The sequence below is a fragment of the Sinocyclocheilus rhinocerous genome, unplaced genomic scaffold (genome assembly GCF_001515625.1).
Source record: "Sinocyclocheilus rhinocerous isolate Xijiao unplaced genomic scaffold, SAMN03320098_v1.1 scaffold2773, whole genome shotgun sequence".
NCBI classification, from domain to species: domain Eukaryota; kingdom Metazoa; phylum Chordata; class Actinopteri; order Cypriniformes; family Cyprinidae; genus Sinocyclocheilus; species Sinocyclocheilus rhinocerous.
In genome coordinates this window covers 281,695-298,449 of record NW_015663019.1, presented here as the reverse complement: position 1 = coordinate 298,449, position 16,755 = coordinate 281,695, and the positions used below count along the sequence as shown (strand labels likewise).

General features: G+C 39.6%; 1 protein-coding gene across 1 annotated transcript in view; it reads left to right on the top strand.

Annotated features, from left to right (window-relative positions):
- Positions 1–9,163: 9,163 nt before the first annotated feature.
- LOC107728731 (TGF-beta receptor type-1-like) overlaps positions 9,164–16,755 on the top strand; it is a 44,918-nt gene continuing 37,326 nt past the window's right edge. Inside the window, exon 1 of the mRNA XM_016539021.1 lies at positions 9,164–9,478. Coding sequence (XP_016394507.1) covers positions 9,364–9,478 — 115 coding nt within the window. The 5' untranslated portion in view covers positions 9,164–9,363. The remainder of the gene's footprint in view (positions 9,479–16,755) is intronic.

Here is a 16,755-nt window from a genome sequence, read left to right as displayed (position 1 = left end):
TGCCAAATGCATTCATGTCAATGTGTGTGTGTGTGTGTGTGTGTGTTGTGTTAGTGTGTGTGTGTGTGTGTGTGTGTCAGAGGTTTCTCTCATCCAGTGTCAGTGAGGTGAGTTATTCATATGGTCATCAAAATTGGACAGTCATAACCTTTATCTTCTGTTTGGTCTGGGATACTTCATGAATTTTCCAAATATTACGAGAACCGATTATGGACAAAATTAAGATTTAACAACATGCTTCAAACGTCCTTCACAATAATGTTACAATAATTTAGTCTGGGCTCCAAGAGTCACCGACGTGTTTTGTGTGTCAAACAGAGCACAATATATAAAGTCACATTTCCAGGTTAAAACTTCAATAATATCTGTCATCTCTGCCTTATTAGCTCAGCAGGAAATATTTATAGAAGGGGAAGGAAAAACAATCGATTTTAGGACCCCAAAACTAGGCATTACATCAGTCTCTACAGAACATGAAGGTATTAATATTACAGTAAAGAGAGAGTGATTGTAAACAGAAAGAGACACTGATATCTTGTGTTATTGATGATGTAGAGAGACAGGGTTGTTAGCAGATAACCGCTGAATATATCTGCATGTTCACTGAAACCTTGAGTAGAAATGAATGTCAAACAACACTGGAAAAAACTAGTACATTTCACAAATAATTTCAAATAAATGGCAAGTAACTCACTGAATTAATTGTAAAATAGAAAAACTGAATGAGTATTTTCTTGTCAAATGTACTCTAATAATCATTGATTTATGTCAAACATTCCTGTGTAGAGTGAAGTTGGAAGGCCTGTTGTTTGTGTGTTCTGTGAGTAATGACAGACTGCTTCCTCACGGGGGCCTCAGACACATTCACCACCAGCCTCACAATGATGCTGTTTTGTGTGCTTCAACACGACCTGGGATTACCAAGAGTCTGTTTATAGCGAACGCTTAATGAATTAAAACCGATTAAACCTGTTTTTAAAAGACGAAACTCAGTGAGAACATAATTAATAAATCATACTATGTACAGACAAGCACTGTTTTAATGCATTAAGCCATGTAAGCGTTTACCTTATAACGGTTTTCTATGGGAGGACACCGACAGAATTGGACTCCTAAAAAGGTTTCTCGTCTGTGCAGTGAACACTTTGAGCACCTCAGCGCCACCCACGTCCCGCCTCTTTGCCCATTTTCGATTATCGGGGAGTGACGCGCGGTGAAGCGCTGCCAAGATGGCGACAGGCAAGTTGGAGCTAAACTCTGCAGCACACCGGCCCTCCAGGACCGAGTTTGGACAGCCCTGGTCTATGGTTTATAGATGTTTTATAAACAGTGTAATTAACCACAAGACAGAGGAGTCGCACTGTACTGTATTGTTCAGTCTGGTCTGGTCTGCAGGTTTAAGAGGGTTTGGGCAGGACCAGAGAACTCCATAAGACCAGCAAACCGGCTTCAGCTGTTTTTCAGACGCTTCTGATGAAGTCATGACCGCTATGATAAATAATGAAGAGTTTCATTTAATTAACAGTCTGAGAGTGATGATTGTTTAAGCGTGTTTCTCGGCCAGATCTCTCCTTCATGTGATGATTCTTCATAAAGCTCTGAATGATTTATAGTGTGACCAGTTCAGCTTTTTTAATGCAAAGCCATGTGAATAAAGGCTTTTTATTTTTTCACTACATTTTCGAGTGCCTTGGCTTATGAGTTTTTTAGATTGTCAGTACGTACATTCAGCAGTACTTTAAGACAATAGACAATGCAAGTAATTATGAAATTACATATAAAGATGTGCTGAAGTCCTGCTTAAGTGGGTCAAAAACTAATTTGAGTGGTTTTACTAGATGTTGTAGTTGTAGGTGGTTGCTAGGGTATTATAGAGTGTTGTAGGTGGTTGCTAGGGCGTGGCTGGAGTGCTGTAGGTGGTTGCTAGGGTGTTACTAGAGGGTTGTAGGTGGTTGCTAGGGAGTTACTAGAGGGTTGTAGGTGGTTTCTACGGTGTTACTATGCTAGGGTGTTACTAGAGTGTGGTAGGTGGTTGCTAGGGTATTATAGAGTGTTGTAGGTGGTTGCTAGGGTGTTACTAGAGTGCTGTAGGTGGTTGCTAGGGTATTATAGAGTGTTGTAGGTGGTTGCTAGGTTATTATAGAGTGTTGTAGGTGGTTGCTAGGGTATTATAAAGTGTTGTAGGTGGTCGCTAGGGTGTTACTAGAGGGTTGTAGGTGGTCGCTAGGGTGTTACTAGAGGGTTGTAGGTGGTTGCTAGGGTGTTACTAGAGTGTTGTAGGTGGTTGCTAGGGTGTTGCTAGAGTGTTGTAGGTGGTTGCTAGGGTGTTACTAGAGTGTTGCAGGTGGTTGCTAGGGTGATACTATGCTAGGGTATTACCAGAGTGTTGTAGGTGGTTGCTAGGGTGTTACCAGAGTGTTGTAGGTGGTTTCTAGGGTGTTACTAGAGGGTTGTAGGTGGTTGCTAGGCTGTTACTAGAGGGTTGTAGGTGGTTGCTAGGGTGTTACTATGCTAGGGTGTTACCAGAGTGTTGTAGGTGGTTGCTAGGGTGTTACTATAGTGTTGTAGGTGGTTGCTAGGGTGATACTATGCTAGGGTATTACCAGAGTGTTGTAGGTGGTTGCTAGGGTGTTACTAGAGTGTTTTAGGTGGTTGCTAGGGCGTGGCTAGAGTGTTGTAGGTGGTTGCTATGGTGTTACTAGAGGGTTGTAGGTGGTTGCTAGGGTGTTACTAGAGTTGTAGGTGGTTGCTAGGGCATTACTACGTGATTACCCAGGTGTTTTTTGTGGTAGCAGATTTTCATGATTTGATAAAATTGCTTTAAACTGTATTTGACATTTAAATGAAAAAAAGTCAAACTATTATTAGCCATGATAAACGATTTAAATGCACCATAAAATTAAAGTTAAAAGGTGCGTTCCATTCAACCGTTAGTGGACTACGAAGTGGACTTCACAGGGTATTTCGCCATCTTAAGTGAGATTCCAATCCGAAGGGAGTGAACATGTTCAGTCCGAAGGGCACTGTGAACGGCATAGGGAATAAGGGAACATTGATGCATCACTTCACAGGAAGTGGAGAGGGAATATCACCCAGCTGTCATTGCGCAGTGCGTCACCAGTCAGAACTAACTGGAGCAGAGCCGTTGAAAGAGTTTTTAAAAGGCTCTGCAATGGAGGCGTTGCAATAAATGTTGTTATTATTATTCAAATTAGAGTATTTATGAATGGTTATGGCCGTTAATGTTACATTTGCATATTGTATTGAATGAATCTGCGTGACCCCGTCATTGCCTTTCTTTGATGACATTCCAGGGCGTTCCAAATGAGTGATTATTGTCAGCGAAGTCCACTTCAACAGATATCCCGTGCTTAGGGAGTAGGGAGCAGTGGACACTGCGTAGGGACCCTGTCAATCGGAACGCACCTAAAATCTTTAGTCATCACATCAAGAGCACAACAGTTTTGCGTCGACCCGTAACAGCTGAGAGTGAGCTGAACCTCTCTATAAATCACGAGTCTGATAGGGAGAGCTGATCCTGGATCAGTCTGACATGAGTCTGAATGAAACGTGCATTGAGTCGTATGATTGAGAGGCCGTTCCAGCGGGTTTGGTGAGTGTGGGAATCGGGTCCAGGTGGCCCGCAGGGTTTGTGAGTGACAGCTGGCCGTATTCCTCCGGGAGATCTCAGCGCTCCTCATTATCTGCTCTCTGTTTAAACCCTCCTTGCGTTTGTGTCTCCTGAGCTCTGGCCACCTCGCTCTCTCTCTGTTCTCTGTTCTCTGTTCAGAGGCAGTAATGATGGAGGATGCACAGATGGTTCGGAGCGGGGCTCTGGAGCTGCCTGTGCGGACAGCTGGTGACGTCCCATTAACACTTAAAGAGAGGTCTGCCACTGTCACCTGAGCACCGGGAGGGCCTTGGCAGCCCGCGTCAAAACAGCAATCAGGAAATTGAGAGCGAGAGAAAATAATGTGTTAGCACACACTAATCGGACCGCAGGAGCCTCACCGACACGATCTGGACTTAAAGTCACCATGAAATGAAGTAACAACAGATCTTTTCTTCTGTATTGTAATGTAGGGCGGGTTTGGTTCTGTGCATCAGTTGCTGATTGGATGCATGTAAAAATGTAATGTAAAAATTCAATACATGTAATTTATTTATTTATTAATTTTTTGTCCGGACATCTGCTTGGAAGAAAATATAGAGGCCGTGCCTCTTGGAACTTTAATTGAATACCCCTGACTTATATTAAAAAATAAATAATTTATTTGTATGGTTTTGTAATATCTGTGCCACATATTTCCTTATGTGTCATGGTAGATAGGACTCTTATTATAGAATTTGATTACAGAAAAACTGTTTTGAACATGGTAATGGATTAAAACATAAGTAACAGGCTGGATGTACATTAACCTTACATCTTTACACCTCTTTAAAAAAAAAACAAATCATATATTTTGTCTATAGTCTGAAACAGCTTCGTAAATATGAAGAGTTCAATACATGAGGATTCTGAATGGGATTTTTTAGCGAGTCATTAAATGACTTGAGACTCGACTCGGACTCCAAGTTAAAGACTTGTGAACATCTCTGGTTTGGACTCTCATTCTGACGGCACCCATTCACTGCAGAGCATCCATTGCTGAGACACTGATGCAGTGCTACATTTCTCCAAACCTGATGAACAAACAAACTCCTCTACATTGTGGTTGGCCTGAAGGTGAGGATATTTTCAGCACATTCTCATGTTTGGCTGAATTATTCCTTTAAAAGAAAAACTGTATAGCACCCTGTTTCCTCAATAAGTCACACTATTTGTGATATTATTCACATCTGTTGCACAAACGGTGCTGAATGAGTTAAATGTAACACTTTAATACTTTTATCCTGAGCAAACAGTGGTAAAAATAATTAAAGCTCTAAATCTACCCAGGGGCAGTGTGCATGTGTTCATCTCTCTCGTCTCAACACAACTCTCCTCCCTTCCAGACACGAATGCCCCGATGAGAGCGTGTTTTTGAAAGACTTAAATAACACTAATTAAGGATAAATGGTGTGTGACCCTCAGGAACCTGTGAGACGCGGGGGAGCAAGCAGACGGGCGAGACTCGTGGAGACGTGTGTGACCACAGCCCTGATTCATTTGCCTGTCTAGCTGGAGTCAAGCTGTCCTCAGTGACACGTCTGCATGAAGAGCCACATCCTCAAGAAAGCAGACGCTCCTCTGCTGGGATGAAGGGACCAGAAGAGACTAAATTCAAGAACCGTTGATTGTCATCTCATAATTAAAGACTTTCACTTTTCTAATGAAAGCTTGTTTTCGCCACAACATAAGCAAATAAATAACGTAATTGCTCTCACAATTCAGAGAAAAAAAGTCATAATTACAATCTTTATTCTGTGGTTAAAAAAACAGAACTACGAGATTCAAACCCAGAATTCAGTGAAAAAAAATCTGAATTGCAGGAAAAAAAATCTGAATTTCTTATTTATTTATTGTGTCAAAAACAGAAAACAGAGATTTGAGTTGTGAGAAAAAAAAAGTCAGAATTGTGAGATAAAATGTCAAAAAGACCTTTTTTATTTCTTTATTGCATAATTTTCACCTGTAGATGCTAAAATTTGTGCAAATATCCCGTAGAGTTACACTGAAAGATCCAAGTCATATACAGAAACCAGAATATCAGAGATTTCAGGATTTTTGACAGTGTGCAAACACTTAGCAACCACCCATAAGACCCTAGCAACCACAGATACATTGTGGCGGTGAGTTTTACAAGCACCACTCACATTTCTTCAGATTTTGAGATTGTGTGTCAATGAAAATCCAATCTTTTTGATCTCTGCATCTCTGTAGATTAAAAAGGCTGTTTTGACAGAGGCAAAAGGCAATGTATGATTTATGCATTAGATTTTACAGCTTTAAAGTCTCTCGTACTATAATGTAACACATTGTACCTCTTTTATTTGCCCAATTAGCACAAAAATGGCATTATATTCTTTTGAACATGAACTTTGTTGAATAATTACTCTGTGGACTAAAATATTCCCTTAAGTGGAGAGATTTTTTGTTTGCCCTACTTATGGTTAACCCCATTACTGCTTAATAGTGTAGACAGGTTTTTTTTAGACGAACACTGTTGCAGCGTGAATTAATGAGTGTTTCTGAGTTTTGGGCTCTAAATGAGGAGTGCGCCAGACGGGTCATTTCTAACACGTCTCAAGGTTAAACACAACACCCATCCTTTGCCAAAACCAGGTCAGGTTAATACATACTCGATGCAAATCACTTCTTATGCTCAACAACTACGTTTAGAAATAATCTACTTGTGTAATTGTCCATTGCTACCAGCAACGCCTTAAAAATATGCATATTTTAACACTGCAGAAAGTTTTAAAATGCATCACAACTTGAAATTGCTGACTATAAAAATCCTTAAATAACTGATTTTTTTAATGGGAAAAAATATATGTAAATAGATGTAATAAAAAAAAAAAAGTGTTATTTTCCGAATTATGTTTGCATTATGTGTCACTAGAGTGTTTGGTCTTGAATTGAAGTATACTTTATTATTTCCAATAAACTTTGCAGTGCAATAAACTCCAATAAACAGTCTTGCTGCAGTGAACACATATCCACCATATAACATAAAGAACATTAATTACAATTAACAGTGTATATATATATATATATATATACATATATAAACAAACACACACACACAAAAAACAACAACAACAACAAGATATCATGCAAGACATCAAACTGTTACAGTCTCTCCAATGAAGGCGAAGAAGATGAAGGATAATCCACAACGAAAAGTCTTTAATATTATAATCCACATAAACTCAGGCAAGGAAACAACTCAGGGTAGTCGTAGCATCAAACAATAAGACAGACGTAACAGAAAAAGACAATACAAAAGCTCATACTCCTAACACAAACAACATAATATCATATATTTTAATTGCTATTTTTTACAGAAAGGCTGATGTGGGGGGAAATGCACAGTTTTGCAATTTGCAAAAAACAATAAAAGGCACCTTATTAAACATTACCACTTCCTGTAGCAGTCTTTGAATCAGTGATGTTACTGTTAACTTTAAAATGATTTTTCAGTAATGGAAATCAAGCTGAAATAAAATACAGACATAAATATTAGATGGAAAACTTAAACTTGAATATTGCTTTGGCAACTGACTGAAACAAATACATATCAAATGACTAAAAACTGAAATAAGCTATAAAAAATAATTCAAGAAAAACTGATAAAAAGACAAAGGCAAAACTGAAATGAAAATGGAAAATATAAACATATGAATATAGTAGGTCTATTTAAATAGTACTAAAATAATCCTGCTTTGAATGAGTTATTTTTAGGAACCTATATTTAGTTGTTACATATATGTTACAGTTGAAGTGTGATCAGACGTGTCTGTAACAGCTGATACGACACACATGTGCTTGACCCTCCAGCAGCCGTCTTCAGCAGGACCATTCTGATGTGGGGGGAAATGCACAGTTTTGCAATTTGCAAAAAACAATAAAAGGCACCTTATTAAACATTACCACTTCCTGTAGCAGTCTTTGAATCAGTGATGTTACTGTTAACTTTAAAATGATTTTTCAGTAATGGAAATCAAGCTGAAATAAAATACAGACATAAATATTAGATGGAAAACTTAAACTTGAATATTGCTTTGGCAACTGACTGAAACAAATACATATCAAATGACTAAAAACTGAAATAAGCTATAAAAAATAATTCAAGAAAAACTGATAAAAAGACAAAGGCAAAACTGAAATGAAAATGGAAAATATAAACATATGAATATAGTAGGTCTATTTAAATAGTACTAAAATAATCCTGCTTTGAATGAGTTATTTTTAGGAACCTATATTTAGTTGTTACATATATGTTACAGTTGAAGTGTGATCAGACGTGTCTGTAACAGCTGATACGACACACATGTGCTTGACCCTCCAGCAGCCGTCTTCAGCAGGACCATTCACCTTCTGTGACGGAGGAATCGGGCCCTCGTTAAGTGTGCTGAAGGGGGAAGGGCCCCTGAATCCGGACCTGCAGACCCACATCCAACAATCGGCCCTCATCAATCTCTGGCTTTGGGGGGATGGAGGTTCGACGAGGTCAGATGTGTTGTCCTCTTGGATGAATATATGCATGAGGGACGGCAGAGGAGACACAAAGACAATCTGCTGTGTATATATATATATATATATATATTTGGAGAATATTTAAAATACCTGCTTTGGGTGAAAAGTGTGTGAAGATTGTGAAGTTGCCTGTTGCTCTACAGTCACTTGATGATGGTTCTGGATGCTCAAAGCTGGATTTGATTCAGTGTTGCTCATTAGTGAAACACTTCATATAAAAATCCTTGGAAATTTTATTTTTATTTATATAAAATATTGCATTGGATCAATCTATAATCCCGAATGTGTGCTTACAGTCTTGATTCACAATCATTGTTGTTTCAACTCTTTGCTAATTTAGATTAATTATGATTTATTAAATTATGAACGAATTTATGATTTTACTGTAATAACCTAATTCTAATTACCTTGTTATTATATTCATATAGCATGCGTTTACATGGTATGAAGCAAACTACCATGTTTCTCCTCAGCAAAGTACCTCAAATCCCTGGTAAATTTGTTATTACTATAGTATTGCCAGCTGAAGCCATGGTTAACTGTGATCCAGTGTGCAATGAAGAACACAATGGAGCTAGAACCATTCATAAAAAATAACCTGAAGCCATAAATAATAGACTATGCACCTTGTTACTGAATGATTACCAAACCATGTCAGAAGCGACCACAGTATTATACCGTGTTTTATGCTGTCTGACAGCTTTATTTAAAGCCAATGCACATAAAGAAATAATTTGATTGTAAAACTAAAAAAATATAAAGAATAGCCTATAATTAATTTATATCATTTTACTTTTGTTATATATAGTAGCCACAGTGCCATGTTAGCCATGGCATGTTTATTTGTGTCTGACAGCATTGTAAAATATCTCTTCGTAAACAGATCATTGTTATTTACTTTATACCCAGGCTATATCTCAGGAGTTTTGCAGTCGCTCCGGTCAGACTCGGGCATGTGTTTCATATTGTTTGGTGCGTGCAGAAGAGCAGAGAGAAGCAATCAGACAGAAGAGGACAGGAATGTGTCCAGACTCCAGACTGACCGCGAGCTGGGCGGGGATCGGTGTCTCTGCGAGCAGCCAATGATCGCGCTGCGCTGCGCTGTCTCTCCGCGCTGCGTCCGCCTCACTCACTCACACTAACCGCTGGAGGCTCGCAGAAGAAGCGCGAGCGCGGGGAGGATGAGGGTGATGATGATGAGGAGGAGGAGGATGATGATGATGATGATGGATGCAGTACCGTGCCGTCTGGTGTTTTTAGCGCTGCTCTTTGGAGCCAGGATCCAGCACACTGAAGGTACGAACAGCGGCGCTGCGTTCTGCGCTCCGCCCGTCAATGCCGTTCGTCCGGGGGCCATCGGAGGGCTGCTCTTTGTTTGCAAGCAACTGCAGCCCCAAAGAGAGTCTTTCTACAAAGATGGCGCAGGTCAGAGAGAGAGAGACACACACAGAGAGACAGACAGAGAGAGAGAAAGAGAGAGAGAGAGAGAGAGAGAGAGAGAGAGAGAGAGAGAGAGAGAGAGAGAGAGAGAGAGAGAGAGAGAGAGAGAGAGAGAGGGGGGCTCCGTTATTCCTTCACGAAAGAGAAGAAAAGCGGAGAAACTCCTTCATATCACTCCTGATTGCGTGATACCGGAGCGGACTGAATGCGTTCACGTGTGTGTGTGTGTGTGTCACTGTCCTGCCAGACGAGATGATCATAAACACTGATAACCACAAACACAATCACCTACAATCAGACTGTAAAGATCTCCAGCATTAATCACACACACTCTCTCTCTCTCTCTGTCTCTCACACACACACACACACACTCATCCTGCCTCGAGGCGTTGTATTTTCAGTCGAAACGGGCTCATAACTCATTTCATAAACCGATGATATCGATGAAGTGAATCGGTTTGTTTTTACCGTTACTCGGACTTTATTTTGCTCTCTCCTGTTAATCGTCACAGCTCATAAATAGCTTTTTATTTACTGTTTACCAGATAAAAAAGTTGTTTTACTTATTTGGTTTCACTTATTTAAATAAATAATCTTTAAACTACGGCATATATGGCGTTTTTTACCTATTTAGCTAAGCTGGATCGGGCTAGCTGTCCGAAAAAATATTAACTGCGGATAACGCTTTTAAAGTTATAAATAGTGGGCATTTTTCTCAGAATGTAACGTTAATGCATTTTCTTTGGCGTTTGGAATATTTTAAAAGTATGTTTCGTCACCTCGTTTGACTTTTGTATTAGCTTTAGCTGTTTGGCTAACTTGTTTTCACTTGAGTTTTCAAACCGAATTAAAATGCTAAAACTCAGTAAAGCTGGTTAACTGCTAGCGACTGTCTGATGTGTGTCCATTTGTGTTTCTATAGCCTATAAACATGTTTTTAGGAGCAGTGATTTAGGAGATAACTGACTGTTTAAACACGTTCATTGCGGGAGTAATGTAAACACAGGGTGATGTCAGATGTTTGTGTAGATAGTCTGAAGAATGTCTCAGATCCTCCTGTGCTGGCTAACTAGACAGCATGAGTGGGTGTCACACTGAGACAGTTTTCTTCGTCTATTAACCGGAGTATTTGTAAATGTTCCTGTGATGCCCTGGCTGTGGGTTTGTTCTACCTCTTAATCAGTTTTGTCACATGCACTTTTGAGGTGGACATGACTGCAGACTTCAGTCACACTGGGTTGAATAATTCTGCTTTGTCTGAAGGCACGGTCATTGTCACTGGCATTTGTGTCACCTTTCAGTAAATCAGGGAGTGTTGCTTTATTGGCACGTATATGAATCATGCTTAAAGTCAACGTGAAATGGTGTTTGCAGTCCATTTTGTGTTTAGTAGATGCATATTAACAAATAAATCATGCCAGCTTTTGTTTCATGTTCACTGTAAATGCATGAACTGTAAAAACTCAATCTGCATTTATGGCATAATGTTGATTACCACAAAAATAACTGACTCGTTCCTCACTGTCTTAAAAAGAGCAAAAACCCAGGAGGTTAAGACCCATCCACACCAAGAACGTTAACTAAAGATAACCATAAATAAGTGGTGTGTTTGAGTTCTCCTGGTAAGTTAGTATTTATGAGTAGGCAAGTCGTATTTACAGCATCAGGTGTGTTCGTGTCACTTTGGTCAGAACAAGATGGTGATGCACCTTTTCTACAAAAAGATTTTTAAACTTTATTTCTACAAAACAATGAGTAAAGAATGTGCATCCATCTGTTTTTGCTTTTCTATGCACACACTCAGTTTATGAAGGAGCTGTAAATTGAATTGTTATAATTGTACAATATTATCATACAATATTATCACTTATATAAGTTTTTTTTGTAAATGCTAAAAAATAATAATTTCAACAGATTTAGCATCAATCTTTGCATCTGACATGTCATCTCTAGAGCGAGCATCTGATGCATGCTCATACAATAATGTTGTCTTTGGGACGGGAATCTGAAGCATTTCTGTGACCCCACACCGCCTGTTGTCCCGGCTTAAAGAACCAGAACTAATTTGAGAAGTTGCATTAGTGCCAGCTGTGAGTGAATGCAGGGGTAGCGATGCGTTCAGACGGCCTTGCTTTTGGCAGAAGCAGTATTTTGCAGCGATGGTGGCTTTTAAAAGTATAGCTGGCTCAGGGAAACAAATAAAACTCTCCGAGGCTTCGGTACATCTACAGCTTTTTATGTTAGACTTGACTTGCGGCTCTTAAAGTGACAAAGTAATAGAGTTTTCAGGCTTCCATTTTTAAAGTAATAGACTACGGTTATGGGTGATGATTTAGTTTTCAGCAGCGACTTTATGTCTGTCTTCAGGAGTTGAATTCGGCATTATTCACAGTTAATAACAGGCACATTTGCATCTTCTGAAGAGCTCATCTCAAACTGATACCAGTGCGAGTGGCTGTTTTATTAAAGCGCTGCACTACTGACACGTTATGAAAAAGCGTAAGAGCTGCTTCAGTGTGGTCCATTTGTTGTCTGTATTTGCTGAAGTGATTTGGGTCAAGCGCCCTCCTCGGGTTCCCGTGTTTGAGCATCTCAAGTCATTACCTCAGCGTCGGCTCTGACTTCTCAAAACACGTTTCCTTTGGGTCGAAACGGAGGCCTTGTCGAGCTCTTCCCCGCAGACCGCAGTGCTCTCAGCTTCCCGTGTTCGATCGGAGGAATCCCGTATCACTTCACAGCATGCTATTATACGGACGTTCAGACTGTGGGGTTTGTGGTTTGGATGCAATAGGAGATAGTGGCATGATTAATGGCCTCTGTCAAAGCACATAAATCAAGCGTTTCTGCACCTTGCACTGTCAACATATCAACATAATGTGTAGAAAAATGCATGCATACACAACAGTTTAAGCATTAGTTCACCCAAAAATGAACATTTAGTCATTCTCATGTCATTGCAAACCTGTTTAACTTCTGGAAATACTGAAATTAGGCAAATATGCTGCCTTTCAAAAGTCTAGGTTTTTTAAGAAATTAATACTTTTATTAATCAAGGCACATTAAATCGATCAAAAGTGGCAGTAAAAACTTTTTTAATGTTACAAAATATTTCTGTTTCAAATAAATGCTGTTCTTCTGAACTTTCTGTTCATCTGTGAATCCTGAAAAATAAAATGTATCACAGTTTCCACAAAAATATTGTGCAGCACAACTGTGTTCAACATTGATAATAATCAGAAATGTTTCTTGAGCAGCAAATCAGCATATTAGAATGATTTCTGAAGATCATGTGACACTGAAGACTGCAGTAATGATGCTGAAAATACAGCTGCGCATCACAGAAATACATTACAGTTTAACAGAGATTCACATAGAAAACAGCTGTTTTAAACTGTAATAATATTTCACTGTTTGTACTGTATTTCTTATCAAATAAACACACCCTTGGTGAGCAGAAGAGACTTCATTCAGTAGAAACTTTTAAACAAAGTGTATTGGAACACATGCTGTTGTTGTTCTTCAGAAATGACCATCATAGAAGTGGTTCATATGACTCGTGCTCTATATTCTAATGCAAGAAATATTCAAATATAACTCATGCAGTGGCTTTATGTAAGGAAAAGACCAGAATTAAAGTCATTATTCCACTGAAAAGCTTCCAATTTCACAGCAGCTCACAAATCTTATCCATATTCATACTTCACACGATTGGTCAAGAGATACGCCACAACCAATCGAATTTGGAGTCACTGACGTCAAAACTGGTAAATAACGACTTTAAATATTGTTTTGTTATTGTTAGGGGTCACCAGTGTCATTGTTGTTATTTTGGCCGATGCTGATAAGCTGTTATTATTTTCATGTTATTGCTGATAACCAATAAATGCTTATATTTAATGATACGGTGTTATCTAAATAAAATGAAAACAGTAACAACTACAATCAGTTTGTCACCACATAATGCACAGCATGAAAAATGGATATTAATTTAGTAATTTGCTAAAGATTACACTACACACTGTTTTTAAATATTGACACTTTCAGAATCAGTCTTGAGTAAATGATGACCGAATTTACTTTTTCAGAAAAATTTTTTTTTTTTCCTCCAGAATCCGATGTCTTCTTCCTCTTCGGATGCTTTTGTGCGCTGGAATCCAGTCCTGCCTTCTATTGCACTCATTAGTTTTACTGGCTGATCTGAAAGGGAGCTTTGCCGGTTTTACAGCGCGCTCCACCTTCCTCCTGCGGCTCGTTTCCCCGAATGGAGACGGTGCCTGTCCAGTCGGCAGGTTTATGATCCCCGTGTGCCTCCGAGGAGCCTGGAGCGCCGGGTATTTATAAAGAACAGCCCGTCATGTGCTCTGACACACTAGCAATTAGCAGAGCCTCGGGCTGAGAGAAAATCCGCCAGAAAAGTTGGTGTTCAAGCATCGCCTTTGACGGTTTACTGGCCTTTCTCTCTGAAGGCTTATTAGCGCGTAAGCTTCAGTCAGGTTTTGGAGTGTCCTAAAAAAGCCGTCTCCGGCTCTACTTATATGGAATTACATTTCTGCCGAAATTCTGCGCGCGAAAGATATTTTGAGCGCGCAAAAGTGCGTTTTGTGAAGAAAATGTTTGTCTCGCAAAGAAGAAAGTATTTCGAGCGCACGAAAATCAATTTTGCATTTAAAATAAGTTTTTGGATGTGGCTCTAAATACTTTCTTCTGTGCGAGGCAAACTTTTTCTCCACAAAACTCAGTTCGCGCGCGTGCAAAACACACTTTTGTGCGCTCAAAATATGATCTTTCGCGCGCAGAATTGTGGCAGAAATGTAAGCCCATATACTTACGCCCACAGACGGCGCCGTTCCTCGACAGGCCTCGGGAAACAGAGAAAGCGTGGAGCTGTGTGTTCCTCTGTGATCGCCAGCCGCTCACAACTGGGTCACTGTCAGTGAAACACCAGATCAATCTGGCGTCTTATAAACCTTGCTAGAAGAGTCATCCTGAAGTAATTGTTATCTTTCGTGTGTACAGACACCAGACTCTTCACTATTCGTGAAATATCCACTTTTTTTCCTACAACCTATGATGCTTTTTGCATGAGAGTAACTTCTGTTAAACTGTAAACAATCAGTGAAAGATTCACTCTGTGAACGCAATAGTAAGGATTTTCACAAACTGAACACGGTGAGGTTTCATTATTCTACTCACCTTCAACCATCCAACATTAAAAGGAAATCTAAGAGTGTAAAAGCATTAAGAAAGGACTACGACAGACCATGAATAACCCCAGAAACTCCTCTGCAGTTAAAATATGTCTGTATTATGTAACATACATTGCCTTAATCCAAAATGTTCATTAACATTAACACTGAGTGATAATATTTCACTGATTTCCGTCATTTTGACAGATAACAATCATTTACCTGCTTTAGAAACATTCACACTTCTAATAGGGATTAGACGAGAACGACAAATACGTTTTAAAGCATCCGTGTGAAAACAAACCTGGAAAGAGACATGAGGATTTGGGGAGAAAAAACAGAGATTCTTCAGTGCATTCGGAGAATTATTGATAGCATATATCGTAAATTAAACCACAAATATGCAGTATATGTTGTCTTTTTCAAATTGTTACAGTGAAATCCAAAGAAAAAAACACTGAAAACAATCAGGCGACTGAAAAGAGCTCTTTAGATATCCTTGTTAAATCATATCATAGTAAAATACGTTATTCTCCTGACGTCTGAAACAGAACATACAGGAAAATTGACAGCTCATTCAGTCAAATATGGATAAGGATATTTTTGTAGCACAGCCTCATGATGTGAAATGATTTGTTTCATTCTTTTTGAGTGGAACGTCCCCAAACACAATCTAGAATACAGTAGACTTGTTAGGAAAACGGTGGATACTTGGCTAATGACCTGTGAGTCGTCTGTTTCTTCATGAGATGCATCTTTTAAATAAACCTGATAATGTGTTCATAAAGAGGACTCATATGCTCACTGGGGTGATTTTCTTTGTTTAGCTGTTTCACATTGGAGTCTGCTCTAACTTACTGCAGCATACGTCAAATATACATTCTCAGAAAAGCTCACTGAATTTGGAAACTCATCACATGCTCAGCACGCTTGCATCTCTCTTTCTTTGTTTATAGAGTGCATTTATGCCACCAACTTTCAATGCTATTTTTCCCAATTGTTTGTCCCACAGGGATTTAAAAAAGTGTTTTAAAGGGATTGTGACTGAGGATCATTTACTCACCCTCATGTCATTTCAAACCCGTATGAGCTTCTTTCATCTGTTGAACATTAAAGAAGATCTTTTGAAGACCAAACAGTCGACGGTAGCCATTGACTTCCATAGTATGGAACAAGGAGTTGTATTTTTTCCTATCTGTCGTCACTGATTCCTGCATTAGCTTTCTAACTCATTGAGATGAACAGAGATTCTCATATTAACAATTAGAGTCGCTCAGACAGATTGTAGTTCCATTTGGTGCTGCTAATCGTTCAGAAATTAGGTATTGCACAGCTTTAAATATGTTTGCTAATTAACTAATGCTTTCTGCTAATAACATTCTAGCATTTTCAGCTCGGTTTAACACGTTACCGTACTCACATCCATTCCCCATGTGAACCTACTTTAGAATGCAAGCGTTTTTTGTGATTTGGGTGTGAATGAACATATATGGGAGAGCCGTCAGGGCCTTCCTTACCAAGAGTGTGATTCTTTATCGTGTGCAGACAAAGACACGCATTGTGGGGGAGGTGGAGGTTGACGGGGTCCATCTGAGATCCTCACACCCAAACCCACATCTGTGGAGGACAAAAGCCTGGCAGTAATGGGCGGATAGGGGTTATGGGCGAGCGCTGACCTATGGAAATGACTCTGGGCTCCTGTGCACTGTTGGATCGGACTGAAGGGGGAAGGGCGCGTCTCGAATGCTAGCTCTCTGTGTGTGACGCTCGTGCAGGGATCGTGGTTGCCAGGAAACAGTGTAATTAATTCGGCTGCACGCGGAAGGTGAGCGCGAGGAGCTGCGCGGAGAGGCTTTCTTTGATGAAGAACCCACGTGATGCGAAGCTCCCTCCTCTGTTGAATCACTGCAGCCGGCTCTGGAGCCTTCCTTTGTGCCGTTTGGAGTC